The 22,087-nt window shown below is 44.1% G+C and overlaps 1 protein-coding gene across 2 annotated transcripts in view; it reads left to right on the plus strand.

The window, feature by feature from the left end:
* Positions 1–22,087, plus strand: part of SETD5 (SET domain containing 5) — a 69,857-nt gene that overhangs the window by 9,662 nt on the left and 38,108 nt on the right. For both annotated transcript variants that reach the window (XR_012630222.1, XM_074878919.1), the window contains exons 2-4: positions 16,849–17,023; positions 20,841–20,946; positions 21,829–22,040. Coding sequence is in view for 1 of the 2 variants with exons in the window: in XM_074878919.1 (XP_074735020.1) it covers positions 16,953–17,023; positions 20,841–20,946; positions 21,829–22,040 (389 nt within the window). In the remaining variant the exon portion in view is untranslated. The remainder of the gene's footprint in view (positions 1–16,848; positions 17,024–20,840; positions 20,947–21,828; positions 22,041–22,087) is intronic.

Below are 22,087 nucleotides of genomic sequence, written 5' to 3' on the forward strand. Positions count from 1 at the left end.
CCCTAGAAGCTGCCAGAGAATGTAAGAATGAAATTAATGTGTCACAGTTCCTATTTCCTGCTCTAGTATTTCTTAAGTCTTACATAGGCAGATAGAAGTCATAAATTAATAAAGAATAAAGTGCTAACATATTCTAAAAGTGAGACTGTCCGTTGACACCTGCAATCATTAGTTAGGCCTTTCTTGGATGCAGCTTGGGACTGTCAGCTTGAAACTGGTCAGCAGAAATTTATTGAATTGCACGTGGAGAAGATGACCTTGAAGGAGCAGGGAGAATGAAATGGCATGTCCAAATGTTGATGTAACTTCTCTGGTTTTTGCAGAGCTGTATGCAAATGTAACCAGGATCCTTTCAGTGACATCCTTTGACTGAAAATTCCTTCTGTTTTTTTAAAACCATGTCACACAGCAGAGATGGATGGGGGTGATTTAGGAGCAGGCTGTTCTTGCAAGCAAAGTTTATAGCTTTCTGTTGCTCTTCCCATGTCAGGGTTTAGGGCATCTCTCCTTTTTCTGAGTCATAGTGAAGTAGATTGTTTCCATGAGAGTCACTGTGTGAGGGTAATATTTGCAAGGAATTCTGAAATTTTCAGTTTTATGTGTAAGAGAAGGTTGTGAGGGAGGAAGTAAATGGCCTTGACACATATTTGAAAAATGATGGAAACTTTTCAACATTTTGTAAAACAAAACTACCTAAGTTGTTAAGAAGGGTGGTTGTTACTGAAATGTGTGCGTTTACAGTGTAAAAATTCATCTTGAGCAATGGGACTTGCTATGGAGCTCTGTTAGTATTGAGAAGGTGTAATTCAGCTTAGGTTAAAATCTCACCAGTTAAACTGTATCATCCCCTTTTTTTGGGGATGCTGTTTCTCCCCGGGGATGTGTGTGTGGGTCCTTAGCCTGTACTGACTGTGAATGAAACGAGTGAAATGGCCACAGTGATTTACATTTTTTTTCAGGTGTGTTTTTCCACCCAAAAGTTCAAGATGCAATTCTGCCAGGGCAGTTTGTCCCTGCTCCTGTTCTGGTTAGATCTGTTGATTTAGCTCTAGCTTTCATGTGTAGAAACACTGTGACATCTCAGAAGAAATATACTGATTTTACTGGTAGGAAAATTAAGGGGGGGGGGGGGGGGGGAAGGGGGGATTAGCTGGCATAGGGCATCTTATAGGCAGTGTGGAGGTAAAACATGGACTTTTTTGACTCCTGGTCTAGCGGTGCAAATTGCTTCTCTTAGATTTTTTTAGGTAGTTGTCTCACCCCCTGCCAGCCCTCACCTCTGCCCACATGTCCATGTTCTGTAGTGCTGTGTTGCTTCTGTATATGCCTTTGGTTTCTTTCAGTAAAGCAATTGGTGGTTTTAATACTGTTGTTAATAGGTGTGATGGGGAGTACATTATGTAGTGGATACAGGTGAAAAAACCTCCTGTATGAGTTGATGATGGGGAAGTGTGGTAGTATGAGCCAGGGTATTTTTCCTGCTTGTTTTCACTAGCTTTGTAATGCTCCACGATAGTTTGGGTTGAGAACAATGTTGCTACTGATTTGTAGCCATCAGGACTGATAAACTATGTGAAGGGGCCTTCAGAGTATCTTGGCAAACTGTGTTTAGATGCCTAGTGCACACAAAGTCTATCTGCATTATTCGGGAAGATAATTCCTGTCTGTGCTGTTTTCCTCCTGTGTTGAGATCATTCTCCTATCCAACTGTTACCCAGCTGAGGTCTTGATAGTTCTCAGTTTTTCCATAATGACAAAATCAAATTGGCCCTACGATGACTGGTGCATGTGAAATTCCTCTTGGTTAAAGCACGTTGCCCTGAATATTTTCTGGCTGTTTTTTTTTTTTTTTTCTTGGGAGAACTCAGCATCTTGTGTTTGAAAGAGAAAGGAGAAAAGATGTAGATTAGGAAATGCTGCTGTTTAAGGTACAGGGAGGAGCACGTAGCTTGCTTCTAGAACATAATCTGTCCAGCTGTGACTTAGTCATCTTCAGTCTTATATAAAATGCATCCAATCTAAATAGTTGAGCATCTCTCTCCTGAATGCGGCAAACCAGTGTCTTTATGCGATGTGAAGCTGTAACAGGCACAAGCCATCTTCTTAGGAGTGCCTTCATACTTGTGAACCTGCAGCATCCATCATGCTGTCAAGCCTCATTTACTCATGTGATGGGATTTTTTTTTTTTTTTTTTAATTCTGTTCCACAATTTTTCCAAATTTAAAGAGATTCCTTGCTGCTGGCAGGGAATACAGTACTGATAATCCAGGACAGGAGACCAGGGAGCGAAATGTGAGAACAAGAGTGACTCTCCGGAGTCAGACTGAAGGTTTTGTTCATCTCTGACAGGGCCAAAAATTGATGCTTAGGGAAGAATGTAAGGCGAGAGGATCACAGGATCTTGGCTAACATCTCTAATTTCAGTGTGGTAGTTCATGCAGTTACGTTAAATCTAGCTCTGCTCTTAGTCGCTTTGATTTCACATAGCTATTCTTTAAGGAAAGGGGGTAACTTGACTACTATGACATGCTTTTGTATGGATAAATATATGTCCACGTTAGTCCTTTGTTTACATAATTATGGGGTTTTTGGAGAGGCGGGGGAAATTCTTGTTAGTGACTGAAGCAAGAACTGGTGAGCTTTGTAGAAACTGGCCTGTGAGAGTTGAGAGATACTCTGTTTTAATCAAGGGATGATGGACATCATTATTTAGGTAGTCAAGGAAACAGATGCTGTGAGTGTGTTGTTAAATAAATGTATTGACAAAGATAGGTGCTGATAAATCTTACCACTGTGGACATGGAAAATAACATTTAAAATTGTATCAATACATTCGCCACTAATACATGTTTCATGATACTGGGGAAGCTAACATCTTAAGTCACCTAAGTGGAAGAACAGTCTCCTTTGGAGGGACGGTTAGAGCTGGATCTTCACTTGGGTAGTTTGAAGCATTCTTCAAAGGCTTCTGAGAAAGTGTTTGATGTAGTTTAAGTTTTAAAAAAAAAGTTTTACACTTTTTTTGTAAGAACTACAGATGTACTGGGCTCACTGTGAAGACTTAATGGCTTGGGTTGGTGCTGCCTGGGGACGTCTAGGCTGCAGGCTGTTGCATGATTTTAAATTCCCCCCAGAGATTTGTGATAAATCCATACGTTATTTTTCAGGCTGTGCTTGACAAACATGGTCTAGTTCGTTTGTAAGCTGCAATGCCAAGTATAGAAATGACTAGGTGAGATTTTCCAGTCTTTTGTTAGGTGGAAAGTCAGATCATCAGAAGGTTATTTTTGGCCTCAAAATGCATAGTTACACAAACAGTTAGTGGCCCTGGAGAAGAAATGAGCAATGCCCTGAGCAACCTGATCCAAGTTGGCCCTGCTTTGGGGAGAGGAGGGGGTTTCAGCCAGTTTAACCTTAAGTGGTCCCTTCCAATCTGGATTGTTCTGTGGAAGTTGGACAGGGTGTAGGAGGTGTAGGGGGCATGCCTGGTTTGGGTGGAGAGGGCAGGAGTTAGGAGGAAGAAGGCAGAGTACTCTGACACTAGAAATGGTTGTGCTAGAGAAATTGCATTAACAGTGGAGGTCTAAAATGTCTGGGATTGTAACTTGAAGAGGACACACCTTGCTTTATAGAAGGTTGTGAGATGAAATCAGCTTTTAATTTACCACTCTTTAGAATCTTTATCTGGGTGGCATAAAATATTTGATAAAGCTTCTGTCAGAGACACATTAGTGGGATAATAAAGCATGTTTAGGGATCTCTGAATTGTTTTGCCACGTTTCAACAGAAGGTATGAATCCATCCAGTTGCAAGGTGATGCATCTGTTAGCAAAACTGCAAACTCGCCTATAAATTGCAAAACAGCATTTTGGAAAGTAGCTCAAAGGGCTTTAAGGTCTTTACAGCTAGTTGCCTCTACATGGTACTTGGGCCAGTATTTTATTTAAAAGGGTTAATGTGATTCTTGGGCATACGGAGGAGAAAAAAAAAAAGTGGGAGAAAAGAATGTGAAGCAAAAATAAGTAATCTTATAAACACAGCAACGTTGAGACTGATACTGGAATTGAATTTTGGTTTCCATGCTTCAAGAAGAATGCCAGTGTATTTGGAGAGAATTCAAAGGACAGCTGCAGAAATGATCCAAGGACTGGAAAATAAGCTTCATGATGTGAGGCTTAAAGGAGCTCAACTTACTCAGCTTATTGAAAAGACTATTGAGAGAGGACTTGATCTTTCTCTAAAAGAACTTGTGAGATTTGCTGACAAAGGCATAGCAATATCAACTGAGGTTAGACAAATTCAATCTTGAAGTACAGTTTCTTAGCAATGACAATTAAACGTTGGAACGGTTTACATGGAAGGGGAAAGGAGCAAACATTCATCTTAGTCTTTTAAAATAAGCCCAACTCATTTATTTCCCAAGAAAATACATTGTGATTTTAAATTTTTTTTAATGATGATAATACGCTTTTCCTGACACTGGAGTTTAAGAATCTTTTAAAGAGTTCATGCCGTGATAAGTTGGCATAAGTTCAGGTACGTGCACTCGCAGTCAAAGCCAAGATCATGAAATTCAGATGAATTTAGAGAAGAAATAGTTAACCTGGTGCTAGAATACTGCCTTGCATGAGACACATAAGATGTGAAGGGAACTCTGAAATTTAATGCCTTGTGGCTTGCATCGTTGGAACTCAGTTCTTTCCCGTACTGTGTTGCTTCAGATGCTTAAGATATGTGTAAGGCTTTCTGAAAGCCTCTACAGAGAATCCCTGATGTAACTGTGTACACTCACTGTATTCAGATGAGCATTTCTGAATTCCAGTTGACCACAGAAGTCTGTAAATCTTTTTCATCCTTTTTTAGAAACAGTATTTTAAAAAATTGCACAATGGCAATATGATTACAATTCCTCTGAGAGGCAAAGTAAGCACAAGGTCTCCTGGTAGGTTTCATTCTTAAATTAATGTGGGATGTTCCGTCTCTCTCAAGTTAACTGGACTTAGTTGGAAAGTTTATTCACATTTGAAACAATATTATATAATTGTCAGCAGCAGTATTCTAATGGCACTTGTTTTCTGGTTTTCATGCCATCCAAATGAGAGTACTTCAGTGATTCTGCTCCTCCCTCACTTTGTACATTCACCTGGGGAATTGAGTGACTCAGGTCGGTAATGGTTCCAGATCGTGCTTCTACTTCTTATTTGTGTTTGACCATCTCACCACTCCCTTGATGGCTGCTGAGTTTCTATCGTTCCATAGATTACCTTGTTCCAGATGCCTTTGCAGACATGCAGAGCTCTTAAATTCCCTTCTGGTAGCTCTCAAAATCTGCTGCTTTGTGCAGGTAGAAGCTCTCCTGATTGGTCCTGCCTGTGTGCGCGCTTGTCCTTGCCTGCGCAGAGGAGGACGTGGGGCTACCTGGGCTGCTCTTGCCTCTTCTCCTGCACGGCTGCATTCCTGCCTCTCCTCTCCTCCGCTGGGTCTGGCCAGGGAGGAGCCCCATCACTCTCATCTCTGCAGCTGTGCTGTGAGGAAACCCTTCTGTGTCCTAAGGAAGAAGAGGCAGCTCAAAACTGCAGCTTTTTGAATGCTGAGCCTATCGATTTGTCACACAAATGGAGCTATTTCTGAGGTGGGAAAGAGGTTGTCTAGCAACTGCAAGTTTCCTTGCTTAGGGCTAAAGGGATAGCAAACTGCAGAAACGTGTTGGGGCACTACACAGCGTAAAGCAGAGGCCTCCAGCTTCGAGATCTAGTGCAGCAACCTCTGCTACTCACCTTGTCCAGACAGCCCTATCTGTCTTAACCTGCAGAAGCGACTCAACAGAAAGTGCTACACACAAAAGGGGTTGGGAAGGCTAGCAGTAGAGAAATCTTCCTCCCTTCCTTGCCATCCCTCTCTGCTGTGTCGTCATCCCCCTCTCCCCGGCATCGAGAGGCTGATGGAGACAACCTGCTGGAGGAGGGTTCTTAGTCTCTTCAGCATGAGCAGCTCTCGCGTTTCAACCTCTTGGTTTCATACCTGTGCTTAGTTGCATTTGTGATAATCATGAAAATGTCCTCAATATATTACTCTGCTCATAATTCAGCATTCAAAAAAGCCAGCGGTTGTGGTAGCGGATAGCGTTTTATTATTGATGTGTTACAGAACCATTCACTCAGCATCGCTTTCCTCTGAGCTCTACAACAAGCCCTCTTGGCCAAGTGTTTGATGTCAGTACTCCGGTGTTACCACCCACAAGCAGTTAAGGTGGTTGGCTATAGTGTTGTGCACTTGAAGAAGCTCTTAAAGGAAGAAATTACTAGTTTATCTGCAAGTCACCAGAAATAAATCTGATTTAAGTGACTTGTCTTTACTCAGTCACTGGTTGCAGGTTTTTGACTGCTGATTTCTGGTCATCTGCATTTACTTTGAAAATGCGTTCAACTTGATTATCTGCTTTTCATCTTGTTAACAAAAAATGGGCTAGTCAAAAAAGTGACTGTGGCTCTCAGCACTGTCTGTACCACTGAGCTCGTAATTTCTTGCCAGCAGTTATGAAGCAGGTGTTTGGGAGCTTCCTAAGTTTTGCCCCTTCATCTCTATGGTTGTAAGAACAAGTCTTTGATTATCTTGTTTTACCAAAAACTTCTCAAAATAGCTTAGCAAAATTTATGTTCCTTAAAGCTTGATGGTCCACTATATTGTTGGCTGATGGCTTATTCTGTAAATCTGACTACTGTAACATTGCAATTGGGTGAACATCCACCATGCACGGAGGACCCAACACGCAGAGCCAGGGCATGTCATCCTGCCATGTCAGCATCACCTGCGTTTTGGGACCGGCACATGCATTGCCAGTGCAAAAATACAATATAACACAAGATGCAAGTAAGCCAGAAAAGTGAACCACAATAAAGAACATCTCTTGAACATAATTCAGCATCATCAAGTGGGTGGAAGCCCCAAAAAGAGGAGTAAATAAGGCTTTTTGGCTGATGTGCTGTCTTTGGGCCTTTGTGATTGCTCTCCACCACTGTCCTACTGACTCTGTCTGCTCTCTGACAGGTTTTGTGCTGGGAAAAGTGGATCTGCAGGAAATGTGTGAATTTTCTGGGGGTCCCAGAAACGTTTTAAACGAGCAAGAGTGCCTCTGGGCACCGGTGCCTAGGTCAGTGCCACAGTCAGTGATGTTTCCTACAAAGATGTCCCTGAAAAGGGGGTGTGGTGGGGCAGTGCAGCGGGCTGAGCTTTGAAACCTGCCACAATGCTGGAGGAATGCTGAAATCCTCTAAAATTCACTGGATTTTAATGCTTAACAGTGATTACGTAGCTCAGTTCGTAAATGGATCTGACTCTTGCTGTGTGCAGTGCAGATTGCAGGTGTTTTTGTAGCCCAGTTTCCCACTCGAGGCATGTTGGACAAACTGGTGTTTGTTGGGACGCGGCACAAGAGCATTACGTAAGCCTGGAGTAACTTCCTTACAACACAGAGAAAAATGTACTTGCATGATCTCGAGTCCAGGTGCAAGGCTGCAAAACTTGCTGGTCACAAACCACAGAGGCCAGGCTGGAGCTGGGAGGGCACTCGGTGATGGTTTTGGGCGAGGGGGGGAGGAGGGTCAAAACAAGTCCTATAATGGCAAGGAAGGCTGAACCTTCACTTGGGAGCCTCGGCTCCATAATTGCCACACTGTGTGGTGTTGCCATGGCTGCCCAGGCTGTCCCTGTGTGGTTTCCTGGTGTGTGAGAGCGGGGCTGAGGCTGCCGGCGAGCGGAGAGCTGCCGTACGTGTTTGGGGAGCTCAGGCGTGCGCTGGCAAGCTGCGATGATGGGAGGATCCCCGTCTGGGAGATAGGAGGCTTTGAGCTCAGTCTCTCCCCAGTCTCTTCCCTCTAACAGATCAGAGGACGAGCTGTGATTTTTCGCAGGACTTTAAAACCCCCTTATCCTAATTTCTCTCTATCATAAGGGCCTTCTTTCTGCCTGAAGCTGTGGTTGCGCTAGGAGCGAGATGGCTTGTGAAATGGAGGATCCTGGGGGGCACGAAGGGAGGCCTGGGGGGGGGCTCACCGGGCCTGGATGGGCTCCGGCGTGTTTTGATCCGAGAGCCTTTGGCCGCGTTGCCATCTGCATAGCCTGTGAATAGTTTTCTCTGGCACAGACCTTGTTCCTCAGTGTTGCATCATCTCTGGGAGAAAGGCCAGGTCCGGAGCCCCAGCACAAAGGCTTTCTGAAGCCGATGAAGCTTGTTCTGTGTGCGGAGCGTCTCTCTCCTTCCTGTCGTCCTTTCCACGGGATTCCTGAAGTGGCCTCCGTCCGAGAGCCCCTTCGTCAACAGCTGCTTTATCCCCGCCGTTTCCTGCACACCTGGCTGATGCAACGTCTGCCTTGGAAGCTGCTGGAGTCTCTTCTGGAGCTGGGTTGTTTGCCCTGGCTGGGAGTGGCCAGGCAGGCAGCCTTCGTCACGTGGGGGCCTTAAATAGATGTATAAAGGACGTACAGCCAGACCTGCGAGGCAGAGAGTATTTAGTGGGATTATGGAGAAATCTTTTTTCCAATTCTAGGACTGGAGGTTGCAATCCTACCCCTGGCAACTTGTTTGTGGTTAGCCTTCCACTGGTTGCAACTTCGGGACGCTGCTCTGTGCCAGTAAATTCTGCTGATTCCCCTTCTATATTCAGCGACTTCCCGTGACTCTGGACTGTCTGGATTCTCATGGGAACTGTAATTCTCTGGGTTTGGATTTGATCCTAGTTATTGCCCTTTATTGCTCTGTTTGCCTCTGACCTTACATGTGGTATAGGCTTTTCTCTGAAATACCTTCAAATCACAGTTTCAAGGTCTAAAGGTGTATTTTTTTTTTTTTTCTTTTTGGTGGGGGGTGTTGTCTCTCAACCTTTTTAATTTAGGGTTTGTCTACTTAGGAAAGTTTAATAGCTACATAGGTATAACCATTCGTATGAATACTACTACATTCACAAGCAACAAAATTTAGAACAAGGAAACACTCTGGTCTGCTAGGATTAAATCAATGTTGTTTATATTATTTAAATTAATCTTGAGTCTTATTTTAACTGTAGCGATTTTCTGGTATGGTCAGGCCTCTTATATTGAATCTGAAAACACAGGATTTGTATGGACAAGGTGTGGCAGACTGAGCAGTGGTGTTTCCAGTATTGCTGTTCCTAGCTGCCTGCTCTGCCCCATTGCAGAAATTTATTGCCCATATAACCATATCTAAAAGGGAATATGAATTTTTACCTGCTTCTGCTTTTAGTCCAGTCTTCTTGGCATCAACTGCAGTTGATGAGACATGGCAACGTTTCCTTCCTGCCAGCTGTTTTGGCAAAGGCTTAGAGGGGACAATTGCAGCAGTACCATCAGCTGCCACAGCTGGATTCACTGGAGGTTAGTTGTCAAGCCCTTAATCTCAAAATATCAGTTCTGAATCTTTTTGTTTGCATTTTCTTATTTTTGTGACATACAGACATCTGACTGTTCTCCTTCACCCTGTGGGAAGAGAGAGCGACAAACTCACAGTATAGAACCAGCATAGCAATGAGGATGTGTTCCCCTCGCTGCAGAATAGTTTTCCCCCATGACTGTCCCAAATCAAAAGTTTGTAGAACTGAAAGAAAAGAGGGATGTTTCTCCTCTTTCCTGTTTCATTTACTTTAGTAATTTTTGTATAATTTCTGTGGGCTCTTATGTATAATTCTTTTTTTCTCTTGTATTGCTGTATATCTTTCAGGAAAGAATAGAAAACAGTATTGCAAAAATAAAAGTGTTTTCAGGGGATCGCCTTCCTTTCACTTTTGAAAATATCATTTGAGGTGCTTCAGTGTTTGAAGAATTTGTCATCTTCACCAATGACTCGTTATGCTGTGAGGTAGAGGCAATGTGAAACGATGTTTTTAGCATAGAAAGGGATCAGCAATTCTTTCTGAGTCTGTGAGATTTTTCTGAATTTCTCCACTATTACCATTATTCTTTAAGTTTTATTTTTATGATTAACATTTTTAAGGTCTTAGCATTTCATATAGGTTGCTAGATTTTCAAAGTACTGTCTTGTGAAGTCTTCTTGAAGATTTCCTCTCTTTATGGCCCTTAAAATTATGAGGACTTTTGATACAAAATTCTTGGTTGGGATAGTCCTTTTTTGCTTTACATTGAGGTTGTTACTCCTTTAAAACATTCTCATTATCACGGTCCTGCTCAGCAGACTCTGTGTACCGACCACACAAATGCAGCTGGGTCCCTTCTCATCAGTGTGGGATACAGGCAAAGTTTCCTGGTGTCTGCCTGCTACCTCTCTATAAACATACCACAGAATAATTTGGTCTACCACGGATCATTGCTACTCTGTAATTTGCTTCCCCTTTCTAATTTGGCATGCATTTGTTTATGGAATTATCCTTATGTGTGACTCTTCAATTTCAAATCAATATAAATTAAACTTTCTAGTAAGGTTCCGTGATGCAAATCAGATGTTTTAAGAAAGTCCAAACAAACCCTCGTTTGATGTCTCCATCTCTGGAGTGTATTGGACTGTAAAGAATGTGGTTGAATTGTCCAGTAGAAGGTATTTCTGGAGGCAAAGTCTTCTCCGCCCTTCTTTTATCTCTTATTTTTCTTCTATTTCTCATCATAATAGGTGAAATCCTTAGTGATTCCAAAAAAAACAGAGGATTTTTTCTTTTTTTGGTCTGCAAAAGAAAGAAGTTTTGCATAACTTCTTGACTGCTGAAGCAGCAGCAAAATTTTGAGGTTGTTCTTTCTGCTTTTCTGAGTAATCTCTGCAGTCTTGGGTCAGTTGCTGAGAATACTTGACTCTGCATTTCGTAATTTCTCTGCTTGATGGTTTAATTTCTTTCAGTTGCTCACTGTCATCATTTGTAGTCCCTTAGGGTGTAGTTTGCAGAGGAGTTTAACTAAAATTGATGTTTTCTTCATCAGATAAAATGATGGAATCCCGTGGATGAGCATGATGAAAAATGCCTTAAAATAGCTTAAACCGAGCTTAAGTAAATTTGATCAAAAGATTTTTAGTTTCCATCTGTTTACTGAATTTTTTCAAATCAGTTTAACTTATACCTTAGTTCTAAACGTGGCTTACATAGCCTTCACTGAATGGCTTCATCACGCTGACTTTAGCTAAGTAGGTGCATTTGTAAACATGTGTTGAGGTAGTTTCTAGTGCTTCCATAAAGTACCTTAAGAATAATGAGAATCATTAATATGATTTCATATCTTGTATAGAACAACTTGACTAATGGAGAGGCCCATGGATACCAAAAGCTGTTTGAAATCGCCCATGTCCTAAAAGCAGCAGTCTTGCCTTTCCCTGATCCTTGACTCCTGGTTTTGTGCAGCAGGGTGAGCAGGATCAGGTCTTGCTGGGTTGTTGCTTTTCGACTCTTAACAATTTTTATATGTTGTTATTCTTGTTGTAAGAGCTTGTCGGTGCTTTGTCACGGTTCTCCAGATCCCGGAGAGCAAGATGAACTCTGAACCAAATGTGTACATACAGGCATTTCTTTTTGCATATATGTAAAACTGGAGAGAGTCTTAAGAAAGCTCTAAGACAGATAAATCTTTAATGATTGCGCTATATTTGTCAATAACTTGATTATCATGGTATACATACGTAGCTAGTAATGAATACTTGTGTTGCCTGTTATTTTGATCCCTTCTGTTGTAGACTAGGACTGAGTCCTCCCAGACCCGGTGGGATGGATGGATTGCTGTCTTGCTTTGTCAGTCAGCTGGCAGGTGATATATGGTACTAATTATAATTGTAAATACTCATATCATGATTTCATTTTTTAAAACTGGCACAGTTGTTTCCTTGCTGCTTAGTGAGCCCAGCTTGTTTTCAGAGCAGAGCTAAGCATTTGTATTGGTAAATTGAGGCACAGTTCAAATACTTTTAGGAATCTGTGTGTTTCAGAATAAGCTGGAGCTGAATGACTTCAGGATTTGTCTGCTCTGCCCCAGCCTCTGTGTAGGTGTCCTTATAAAACAACACGTTTGAAATTCCAGGAATTTGTTGCATTTTTTTTGAGCTAGCTGTTTTAAATGTAAAACCCCTTGATCCGATTCTGCTCTCACTAAAGGTCCTTGCCCTTCTGTGAGGATCTGCCCTTGACACGAGGTTTATGAGTGTGCTGGAAAGGACGGGCAGCGCTTGACTGGGCTTGGGTGGACTGCGCTTGTATTTGGGTGGCTCTGGCTGATGCAACAGGAATTTTACAGTATGGTGGTTGAAGCACTTCATGTTTACATTAGATGTCCCATAGATTTTGGCTATTCTGAAATTTCCCGAGGAAGAGATGAATCAATAGGATTCGTAAGCCTGCTAATGCTTTTTATACTGCTCCACTTGCAGAGTGGTTTGCTACTGATGCAGATGACAGCGTAAGTATGAGCTGGTCAGAATTTTCTGGCTCTGTCCCAGATGAGGTTGATGGAGAGGATGCCAAGGAAGGCTGCATGGCAGAGCTGCTATTTCCAGTTTGCCACCAGCTCTGGCCTGTGGCAGTGTGAGATGCAGGAGAAAAACGTGCTTTGAATTTGATGCGACTGGTAATAGCTTGGGAAGCTTCAAGATGTGCAGCTCATTATATACAGAGCTCATACCATATAGGTGACCTGTAGGCCTGTTGCTGAGCATGGAGAAGAGGATGGCGGTTATCATTTGGACACTAGTAATCCTGGGTTGTCAGAAGTCTTGGATCTGTGGCCAGTTTTGGGACTTCAGTAACTGGAGTTGTTGGGAGGTGTGGAGAGTGGTAAAGGAAGCGCTTGTTTGTACTTCGCTATCTGCAAACAAGAGATATGTGAGAAGTGGTCATTGTCAGTGCAGGCAGAGGGGATTTCCCTGTCCTTCCTGCCCTGGCACACATGTTGAAGTTGTATATAATCAGAAAAGGCTTTTCTCAGTTTGTCCGCAATGTGTTTTGTCCCAGTGTTATCTCCTTATCATTCTTGGCAACGCATGAGACGCTGGATGCCCAACGTTAAAATATTTCAAGCCGTTTGTAGACACAGACTCAACGGATGTGCACTGATGCTGCGGAGAAACAGGCTGAATCTCTCTGTCCTCCACCGCTTGGTAACTGCTTTACCCTTCAGTCTGACTGTGGGAGGGTGCAAGGGGAGTGCTCTGTCCCCCCGGAGATCGTACAGCATCCCCTGAGCAGCACCACGTGGTGATGGAGTGTGGGCATCTGAATTTAGGTGACACACACAGTCTGTGAGGCTGTGCCCAGGGTTTTTTGTCTGGGGGTAGATTTTTCATGGCGCTTACAAATACCTTGTAGTGTCTGTCACCAAGCGTTGCACACCACGGGTGCCCAGAGGTGTCTGTGAGACTGGGACACTAGTGGAAACAGGAACAACCGCATCTTGAGGGAGGAAGCGCTGGCGAGCTGTTTGATTGACCATGCTTTGATTGTCCCTGTTAATACTGACTTTTAACACCACAAGTAATGAAAAGAGTTTCCAGCAGTAAATTTTCTGCATCTGCTTTATTTGTAGCATGGATGGCAATGGTTGTGGAAGTGAGCCAACGCAGCGCTGCGGCTGTTGCATCCTAAACAGAGTTTCGAAAATTAAATTTACTGTTATAGCAGGTGTTGCATAACCTTCTCTTGGCCAGCTTAGATTTATTACGGTCCTTTCTGTCGATACAGGATGCTACCTGAAATAACTGAATAACATATATTCACATTTTAGCTAAGGCAACCACTTATGGTTTTAGTCTGAAGGTGGGTGAGTCCCTTGGGCTGTGACCTGTGCTGAGTGAAAATTGGGGATCCCAGCACTGGGGTGGCTGTGCAGGTGGATGCTGTTCTGATGATGTTGGGGAAGACCAGGTATCTTTATAGTGGGATGACTAGTTAAGGAGGCAGGTGTGTAAATGCCAAACGTGGGGGAAAAAAAAATATATCTTTAAATCCTACATTTTCAAAACCAGCTAAGTATTATTTACCTACTAGACCATTAAACTAAGTGTTTCCATTTGATTTCAAGAAGAATTGTATCATAAGGGAGATAGGTTTGTGCTGTGGTCTGAAGCTCATCAAATTTGCATTAAGAACTTGAATTTTAGAAAAACTTCCAGTGGCACTGGAGAGAACTTGGTGTGACTTTTTTCTCCTGTGCAGCTGTGTATTTTGGGGGGGAGAGGTAGGAAGGAACTTGGGGATTGTATATACAGGAAATTGGCCTGTTCAATGGGTGAACATTTTGATCTCAACTCCAGTATTTTCTGTGCAGGATAATGTTTTGGGTGTTACCAGGCCAAGTTTCATGAAGACCAGACTGTAATCTAGCCCGAAGGTGTTGTGGTCTTGGACAGCACTTGAGACTGGTCTCAGCAATTCATTTTAAATGTTACATTGTCAGAGTTGAAAGTGCACATAAAACAGCAGCAACAAACAGCAAAATCCGGGCATGGGTGATGGTTGGGCAAGTACTGCTGGGCCAACACAAAAGCGACTGAACTGGAATTCGCCTTGTCTAACCTTTCTGTTTGGTATTTCATGTTTCTCCAGTAATCTCTTTCCCAAAAGTGGGAGTTACCAGACTGTTTTAGTGTAACAGTGTTTGTACAGCGTGGACGGAAAGAGGGTTTCCTATGAGAAGTGGCTGAAAATTTGTCCCAGTTACCCCAGGACTGACCAGATATCCTGTGACTGTTGAGTCCAGAAGCTGCACCTGAAATCCTCTTGTTCTGCTGAGTCACAAGCAGGCAGGAGGCTGGAATTTGTCCTGATGAAATCTCAAGCTGCTGCCAGCTGGGTATGGTCATGGCAAAGGCAAGAGATCAATAAAGAAAAAAAAAATCTAAGCAAGTATTTTAAAAGAGTGGGGGGGTGGGAAGGGGAGTTTTCTATGTTCCTTAAAAGGAAAGGGTGCTTCAGACACTGAGAAACTTGTCCTATTTCTTTTAACCTTGTGCCAGAGTTTTATGTGACTGGGTTGAAGCAGGGATTGATGTCCATAGCTTTTAGCGTATTTTAGCAGCAGTTTGTCTCATCTGGTGTCAGTGTAGAAATCACAATTCTGTCACAAGCATGAGAAAGGGTAAATGAGACACTCCTAAAGGTCCTTTTCTTTTTATTTCTTCAGAAAACACACTCAAGGACACCTGAGCTGTCTTGAGTTTAAGCTGCTTGTGAGCTTAGTCCTGCCTGTTTTCTTTTTCATCTCTCACCTCCCCTCGAGATCGTTGCTTTGGGGCATAACAGGGAATTGCCACAGACCACTTCGAAATCTTTATGTGCTACTTCTGTAATTCACTATATGCCTGTCGTACTATCAGAAAGATTTCTCTTAGGGACGTATACTGAAGAAGGAAAATATTTCCTTGTGCTAAGAGAAGTGGCTTGCCTTCTGAGACAGGGAAGGGCAATATAGTGTGTGGCATTTAAACTTTCTGACTCTGTCGCTCTTCCTTCATTTGCCCTTGTAGTGACTGTGTGTTTTTGTGTTTCTGGGGTTTTTTGTGTGTTAAACAATGGCTGGACTATGGTGTCTAAAGGCAGTTCCCTGTGAGAAATTCACTACCCACAGGAAAACTTGGCTCACAGCCTTTCTGTAGCCCAGGAGGGTTTGCTGGCAGAGCCGCCGAGATGCCGGGGAGCATGTGACGGCCGGCTGCGAGGGCAGGCTGGCTCATCTGTGCTGCCGGAGCCCGGGGAGAGACTGCGGAAAGTTATTCAAGGCTGCCCTTAAAGTTTAACATGCAGAAAGGGTGACTGAATTGTTGCCGTTTTTCTTTGGTTTTGGAGTTACCTTTGCCACATGCAGAAATGCAGCCTTGCTCTGTATTGTGGGGGTTTTCTTTAGAGCTGCGTAGAATAATAGCTCCTTTATGAAAGTCTGTGTTATTGGGGTTATTTACATAACGAGGAGCTGATCCCGTTTTACCTCCGTCTGCCATCTGACCCTTGGAAGTTTGCGTTTATCGGCGATTTCGCCCGCTGCTTTAGCAAAACGCTGCGGTCAGCGGGGAAGGTGGAGCCTGGGCGCGGGCTTCCCCGCCAGCCCCAGCGCGGCCATGCCGGCAGCTGCGCCCCGTGATGCCGCCGTGAGTCACCCCGGCTCCCCACACCGAGCCAATGGCCCCGCCGTGTTTCTCATCGGAGCGGCCTATGCGCGAGTGCCCAGATGTCTGACGTGGCTCTGCCGCGGGGAGGTGTCAGCTGGGATTTCGGAAAGTCGGAGCCCGCTGCGTCAGGGCTTGCCGGACTGAGTAATCGGTGCAGAATCCGGGACAGGCCTCGCTCGTCGAGGGGAGGCCGTCGGTGGCGGGGGATAGCCACCGTGCCGGTCACACTTGCCCGTGCCGTGGGCCTAGTGAATGCAAATACAAGCTGATCTCAAGCAAGAGGTCTCAGCTCAGCCCACCTCAGCTCGGTCTCATTGTCCTCCCAGATGGGGCTTTGCCTGCAACTTGTTTGGGGAAGGAGTTAGGAAATGCTGATGGAGGGCTGTGGGTGATAGGTGACAGCTGCTGCTTATATGCAGAAGGAGCTAATAGATTGCTTATCTGGTAATTAGTCCTAAGTTTAGTTGGGGGAGGGGAGGAACTATCGTTATCGGCTTTATGACATTGTATGTCAGTCCAAGACTGTAAAAAAAAAACTAAAACAGAAACAAAAAACACAACAAACCCACCAAACTACGACTATCTACCTCTTCCCTGGCCCTGCATATGAAAATGAAGTAAAAATGATGTGGTGTGTCACTGATGAAAATATTTCTGCTTTTCTTTTGCTATGAAAGCCTGCTTTAGGGGTGTACAGGGGGACCTCATCCTGTAACAGAGATGCAATGCTTTGTTTCTACCCCGGTAGGTTTCCCCATGTCCGTGACGTGTTGGCCGAGGCTCTGCGGCTCCTCTCCGCCCTCGGAGCGGCCAGTCGCTGCCCTCTGGACTCCGTGATCCCCGACGGGCGTCATGAGCATTGCAATCCCTCTGGGAGTCACCACACCAGATACGTCCTACTCCGACATGGCTGCAGGATCGGAGTGAGTGTTAACCCCACGGAGGAGGAGGGGAGGGTGTCAGAGGGCTGCCCTGGAGTGGGGCTGCAGGATCAGTGCCGGTGCTTTCTCCATTCGGGAGAAAGGGGGTGCTGGTCAGCTGGCTGTGTGAGAGATGAATGCAGAGACAGAGTGTTTTAACACAGTGTTACAGAAGTTGCTAAGTTTGACACAGGAGAACGGGGGGAAAAGGAGAATTCCAGCAGTATGAGGCACTCGACCATGGGGTTTTTATCAGCTTGGCTAGTGAGTCTATACTCATGTGCAGACAGTTGTGTGTTTGCTGTACCCATGCTCGATGTCAGCAAGGTACAAGCCAGCTCCTTGTCCAAAAGCTGTGTTATGTGAAGGATCAGTGTGCTGAGCCTCCCTCTCAGTAGAGCCTACTAGCTACTCAGACTCAGTACCAGTCTTACATGACTGATTTCTGGACCCCTTTGAAGCTCGGCTAGAGATGTGAGACAGTGTCAGCCTGTGTAGACACCCTTATTTTGTTTCTGCCCCCGAGCAGGTTCTGAGAAGCACACCTCAGCAGGCAATCCTTCAGGGTCCCCACCACAGGACCCTGTGCAGGGCTCTCGCCACAGTCCTATCTCTGAGGCCTGTTGGAGGGGACTTAACATTTCTTTTAAAAGACTCTGCTTCTGCAGGAGTCGGGAACGTTTCAAATCCAGAAAATATTGCATTGTGATCTTTTCTTAAAACCCTTGTTAGAATGATGTCAGCTCAGATGAGTACTATGTTTTTGTCGGAGGCGAGAGGGAGGGCTCAAGTTATTTCTGTGTGCTTCTACCTCCTGCTTTCCTTCATCCTTCTTTGAAATATGGACTGTAGCATGCTTTACAAAAATTTACAAAGGGCATTTTGGAGATAGATTCCCCCATGTATTATTTAAAGGAACCTCCTGTGCAACTACCTGTGTGCCAGATTGATCAGTGTAGAACAGATATTGCTCTGGACTCTTACTAATTTTGAGCTGTAAGAGCAGTGGGCTACGGTATGAATCATTGTTTTTCCCTTCCATCTTGCCCTGATCTGACTATGCACAGAGTTTGACTACACAGTCGCGCTCTCTGCAAGACTGCTAATGCTCTTTTTTGTCTGTCTTGGCACTGGCCCCATTCTAGGCGTTCTTCCTCGTGATGCTTCATTCCCTCCTAAAGCCCATATTTTTACATGTTGTTTTTTAATGGGGAGTCAGAAACTAGTAAGTCACTCATCTGCAGTGGGTATACAACCCCTCGCTTTTCAGGATTTAACATTCAGTATTGCTTGTCACCATGCTTCTCCCACACCAGCACTTTAAAGACTCAACATGCAGGAATTTTAAACTGTTTATGACAGGAGAAATAGTGCTAAATAGTTTACTCATATACTAGGCACTTTGCTTTCAGAGCTGAGCATGTGGAGAAGAGAGCCTGATATATCTACGCATGTCCCTTGTAACATTTAAATATCAAAAAGACTGTAAACCTTCTGCAAAGCATTTTCTTTTTCCCTGGTTGTAAGAAATTTGTAGGTCCAACTTGAGGCTAGTCTAGAGAGTGCTTTGAAAAAAGGCTTTTGAAGATTTCTGAATTGGTTTCTCTGTGTTTTCTAAAAATTGGGAATGCCAGGACTTTATTCTCCAGGCTTTGCGTTGATGCCCCGTTAGTGCTGAAGTGTCCTTCGTGAGTCTGTTCAAAGTTAAGGCTATCCTCCACTTCTCCTTTGAAACTCTACTAGTTTGATGTATGAAGTCCTGCGGTCTCTTAAAAGGGATTGATTTCAGAGATGTGCATCACAAAAGCAGTGGGAAGGTAAAAAGAAAACTAGCTGGCCCTCTTTGCAGGCTGAGCTTTAGCATCTTCCCCTGGCCTCTGATACAGAGGAGAGGTGAAAATGCTGAAGGGTGTTTGTGTTCATCTGAGGGTGACACAGAGGCTGCAGCATAGTTTTGCTGCGTTAGTCTGACTGCATATTGGATGTTGTTGAAGCTCCTTGGCAGGCTGCTGCTGAGGAAGCATGGGCCCCAGCGTTGTTGCCCCTGGACACCGTTGCACCAACAATCTTGAAGTTTTATTACTAATGCTTGCGGCAGTATTGCTGGTATTCCAGGATGACTGTAGTTAGGAATGTGGGTGACTTGGACAGAGGACAGATCTGCTGGTTAGACTGTTTAGGCTCTTTTCCTTCAAATATTGTTTCTGAAAATACGATTAAACCTGAATGGATTTAACTCTGTACCAATCTAGAAGTCCTAAAGGACTGTTGCAAAGATCCAGCAAGGCTGGATTATGTGGCAAGCTCTACACAGTGTCTTTTATTAAGAAGGATATCCTCTGAGAGGTATCACCACCTCTATCTCCTGCTTTTGACAATTTAGCTGGCTGTAGTTACGTTGAAAACCAACTGAATTTGCCATGTCGTGCTCCTAAATCCTGAGCTAGGAAGTGCAGTTCGCATAGGTTTAAGGTCTTCTACTTTCTGCGGTTCTTTGTACAATAAATTATTGCTCCTTTATGTTGCAAAGACAGATCCACCTTACTCCAGAATAAGCCAGAAGCTCAGAAGGCTGGAGAGTATACTGGGTTTAGTGGCAGGGTGGGGCAAACTTCAGTGCAGCAGAGATTTCAGGAGCTCTTAGGAAGTCCAAAGGGCACAGGGGTTAGTGTTCTTGGGTGGTGCCTAAACACTGACTGCCCCACGCATGACCACTGGCCATTGTTGATTGAGTACTGCCTGATTCACGCTGGCAATGTAGGACCCACTGAGAATCCTGCGAGATCTCGCCAGAGCTGCAGAGGTCCAAGGTAAAGTTCTTCCTTTCCTGTATTTTTCTTTCCTGCTTGCTCAGCTCCATGCTGTAATTTTGAAGATGATTTCACCTGCAGACATGATTTGGTAATATTCTGCTGTATTCTGTTATGGGCCTTATTTCTGATCCGTGCCGAGGTTAGCTGACTTGTATCTCCTAACAGACAGTGCGTTTCCTTGCTGGTATTCTGTCTGTAGCCTCATTATCTAATATTCCCTGCATTGAATTGCAGCTGTCCCTTCTCCGAGTAGGGTTTCTGCAGCTTTCTGCTAAGGATATACCTTTCATTTTTCGCTGTTTTTTTTCACCACCATGTGGTGGAAGAGTGCATTGTACTTCAGCAGCAAATTTCCTGTTCAGCACATTGCACACCAGGTTGCTGTATAGAAAGCGTAGGGCGAATCTTGTTTGGCTGTGGCCACTGTCTATCCAGGTCATGAATTTTGTTGCCTCTTTCTGACAGGAATCTCCAGCTCCTCATAGTTGTTGTCCGGACAGCTGCAGGTTTCATGCAGACTTTATCACAGGATGTTGGATTTGGCTAACAATTAGTATCTGAGGGAGAGAGAAACAAGTGCAGATGCAGGAAAGCTGCTTAGCTGCTATTTTAAATAAGCTGTTGCAGAGATAACATGGCAGGTACTGTTCAGTGGCTTTGAGATTAGGCTGGCCGAGTTCAGATGTGAATGCTGAACTAGACCCAACTTCCTCAACTATAAGGAAACTGAGCTTCTTACATGCTAATTATCTTTTAAACTTCCCAGATTAAGACCCAGTTTAATGAGTTATCCAGGGTGGCCCTTACTGAGTTCCTTCCCTCTGAAAGCAGGTTCATCCTGTACAGCTTCTACACACATGATGCCTGCTGAAGCGCATAATAACACCTCGATTTCATGAAGTTTTTTCATTCTGAGCTCATGTGTCGAACAGAAAAGAGCAGTGAAATACTGGCACTAAAAAAAATGATGTTGTATTGATGGGTTTTACTTCTGGCCCTTTCTGCAGCCCAGAGTCTGTGGAAGCTAGTCCAGCTGTCAGTGAGAAGAATGTGTACTCCAGCCACGGCTATGGGGCCACGCAGAAACACAGCTATCGCGGGCTGCCTTACGCAGTGAGTACTCTCTCTGCAGTGAATCAGCTCTTTGCTGTCTACTGTACGCTTTTCTCCTTGTTCCATAGTTCTTTGCCTGTAAGCCTTAGGAGTTTTGGCTTGCTTATTAGGGAACACTGAGTTACAGCTGAGTTCTGCCATACATTTTGCATTTGTGTGTTTACTGTTTGTGAAGTCTTGCATGCTCTATAGCAAGCTTTATTAGTGTTTCTAGGTGGTAGATTTTTAACTGAATGAAGCACATGAATGAAGTGTGAATATGTATGAATATATAATATTTTCCTGGTGGTAATTTTATGCCCCGTTTGGTTTATTGTGCACTATTTGTACTTGTTTCAACTGCGCAGATTTTCATAATGGTAACTTATAACTGTGAGAAACAAGGAACAGTCAGGAAGAGTGGGAGCATGGCTTGAAACTATGGGACAAACGGGATGTCACAGAATCACTGAAGTTGGAAGGGGCCTCTTGAGATCACGTAATCCAACCCCCCCTGCTCAAGCTGACCCTGTTTGAGCAGGTTGCCCAGGACTGTGTCCAGTTGGGTTTTGAATATCTCAATGGACAGAAACTCCATAATGTCTTTAAGCAGCTGGTTCCAGTGTTTGACCACTGATGTCATCTTGGATTATTAGCAGTACAACAGTTAATGTTGAAATTGCCTAGTTGTTTTCATAGGTTTTGAATTTAATTCATTGGTGCAGAAGAAAACCATTGACATCTTTCAGAGCTATTGCTTTACCTTCTTGGTAGATTGAGGAATTCAGACTACCATTTTATACCAACCGTTAAATAATAACCTGGGAACTGTGGATTTGGGACTTCAGTTTCTAGGCATCATATCTTCACATTAAAAGTAGTACTGCAAATACTCATTTTCAGGATCATAATTATGGAGCCCCTCCTCCTCCAACGCCGCCAGCCTCTCCTCCTGTCCAGACCATTATACCTCGTGCAGAACTGAACGGCCTGCACTCGCCCGATGAGGAGAACTCCGGGGACAGTGAGAGCTCCTCAGAAGGAGAATCAATTCCTACTTGGTGCCACTGCAGTGTCTCCCAAGATGGTTTCCTCCTCAAGTGTGAAAAGTGCAGGTAAGCTTTGGTGCAGTGCAGATCTGGACTGCTCCTTGTGTTGACTT

The sequence above is a fragment of the Strix uralensis genome, chromosome 10 (assembly GCF_047716275.1).
Source record: "Strix uralensis isolate ZFMK-TIS-50842 chromosome 10, bStrUra1, whole genome shotgun sequence".
NCBI lineage: Eukaryota > Metazoa > Chordata > Aves > Strigiformes > Strigidae > Strix > Strix uralensis.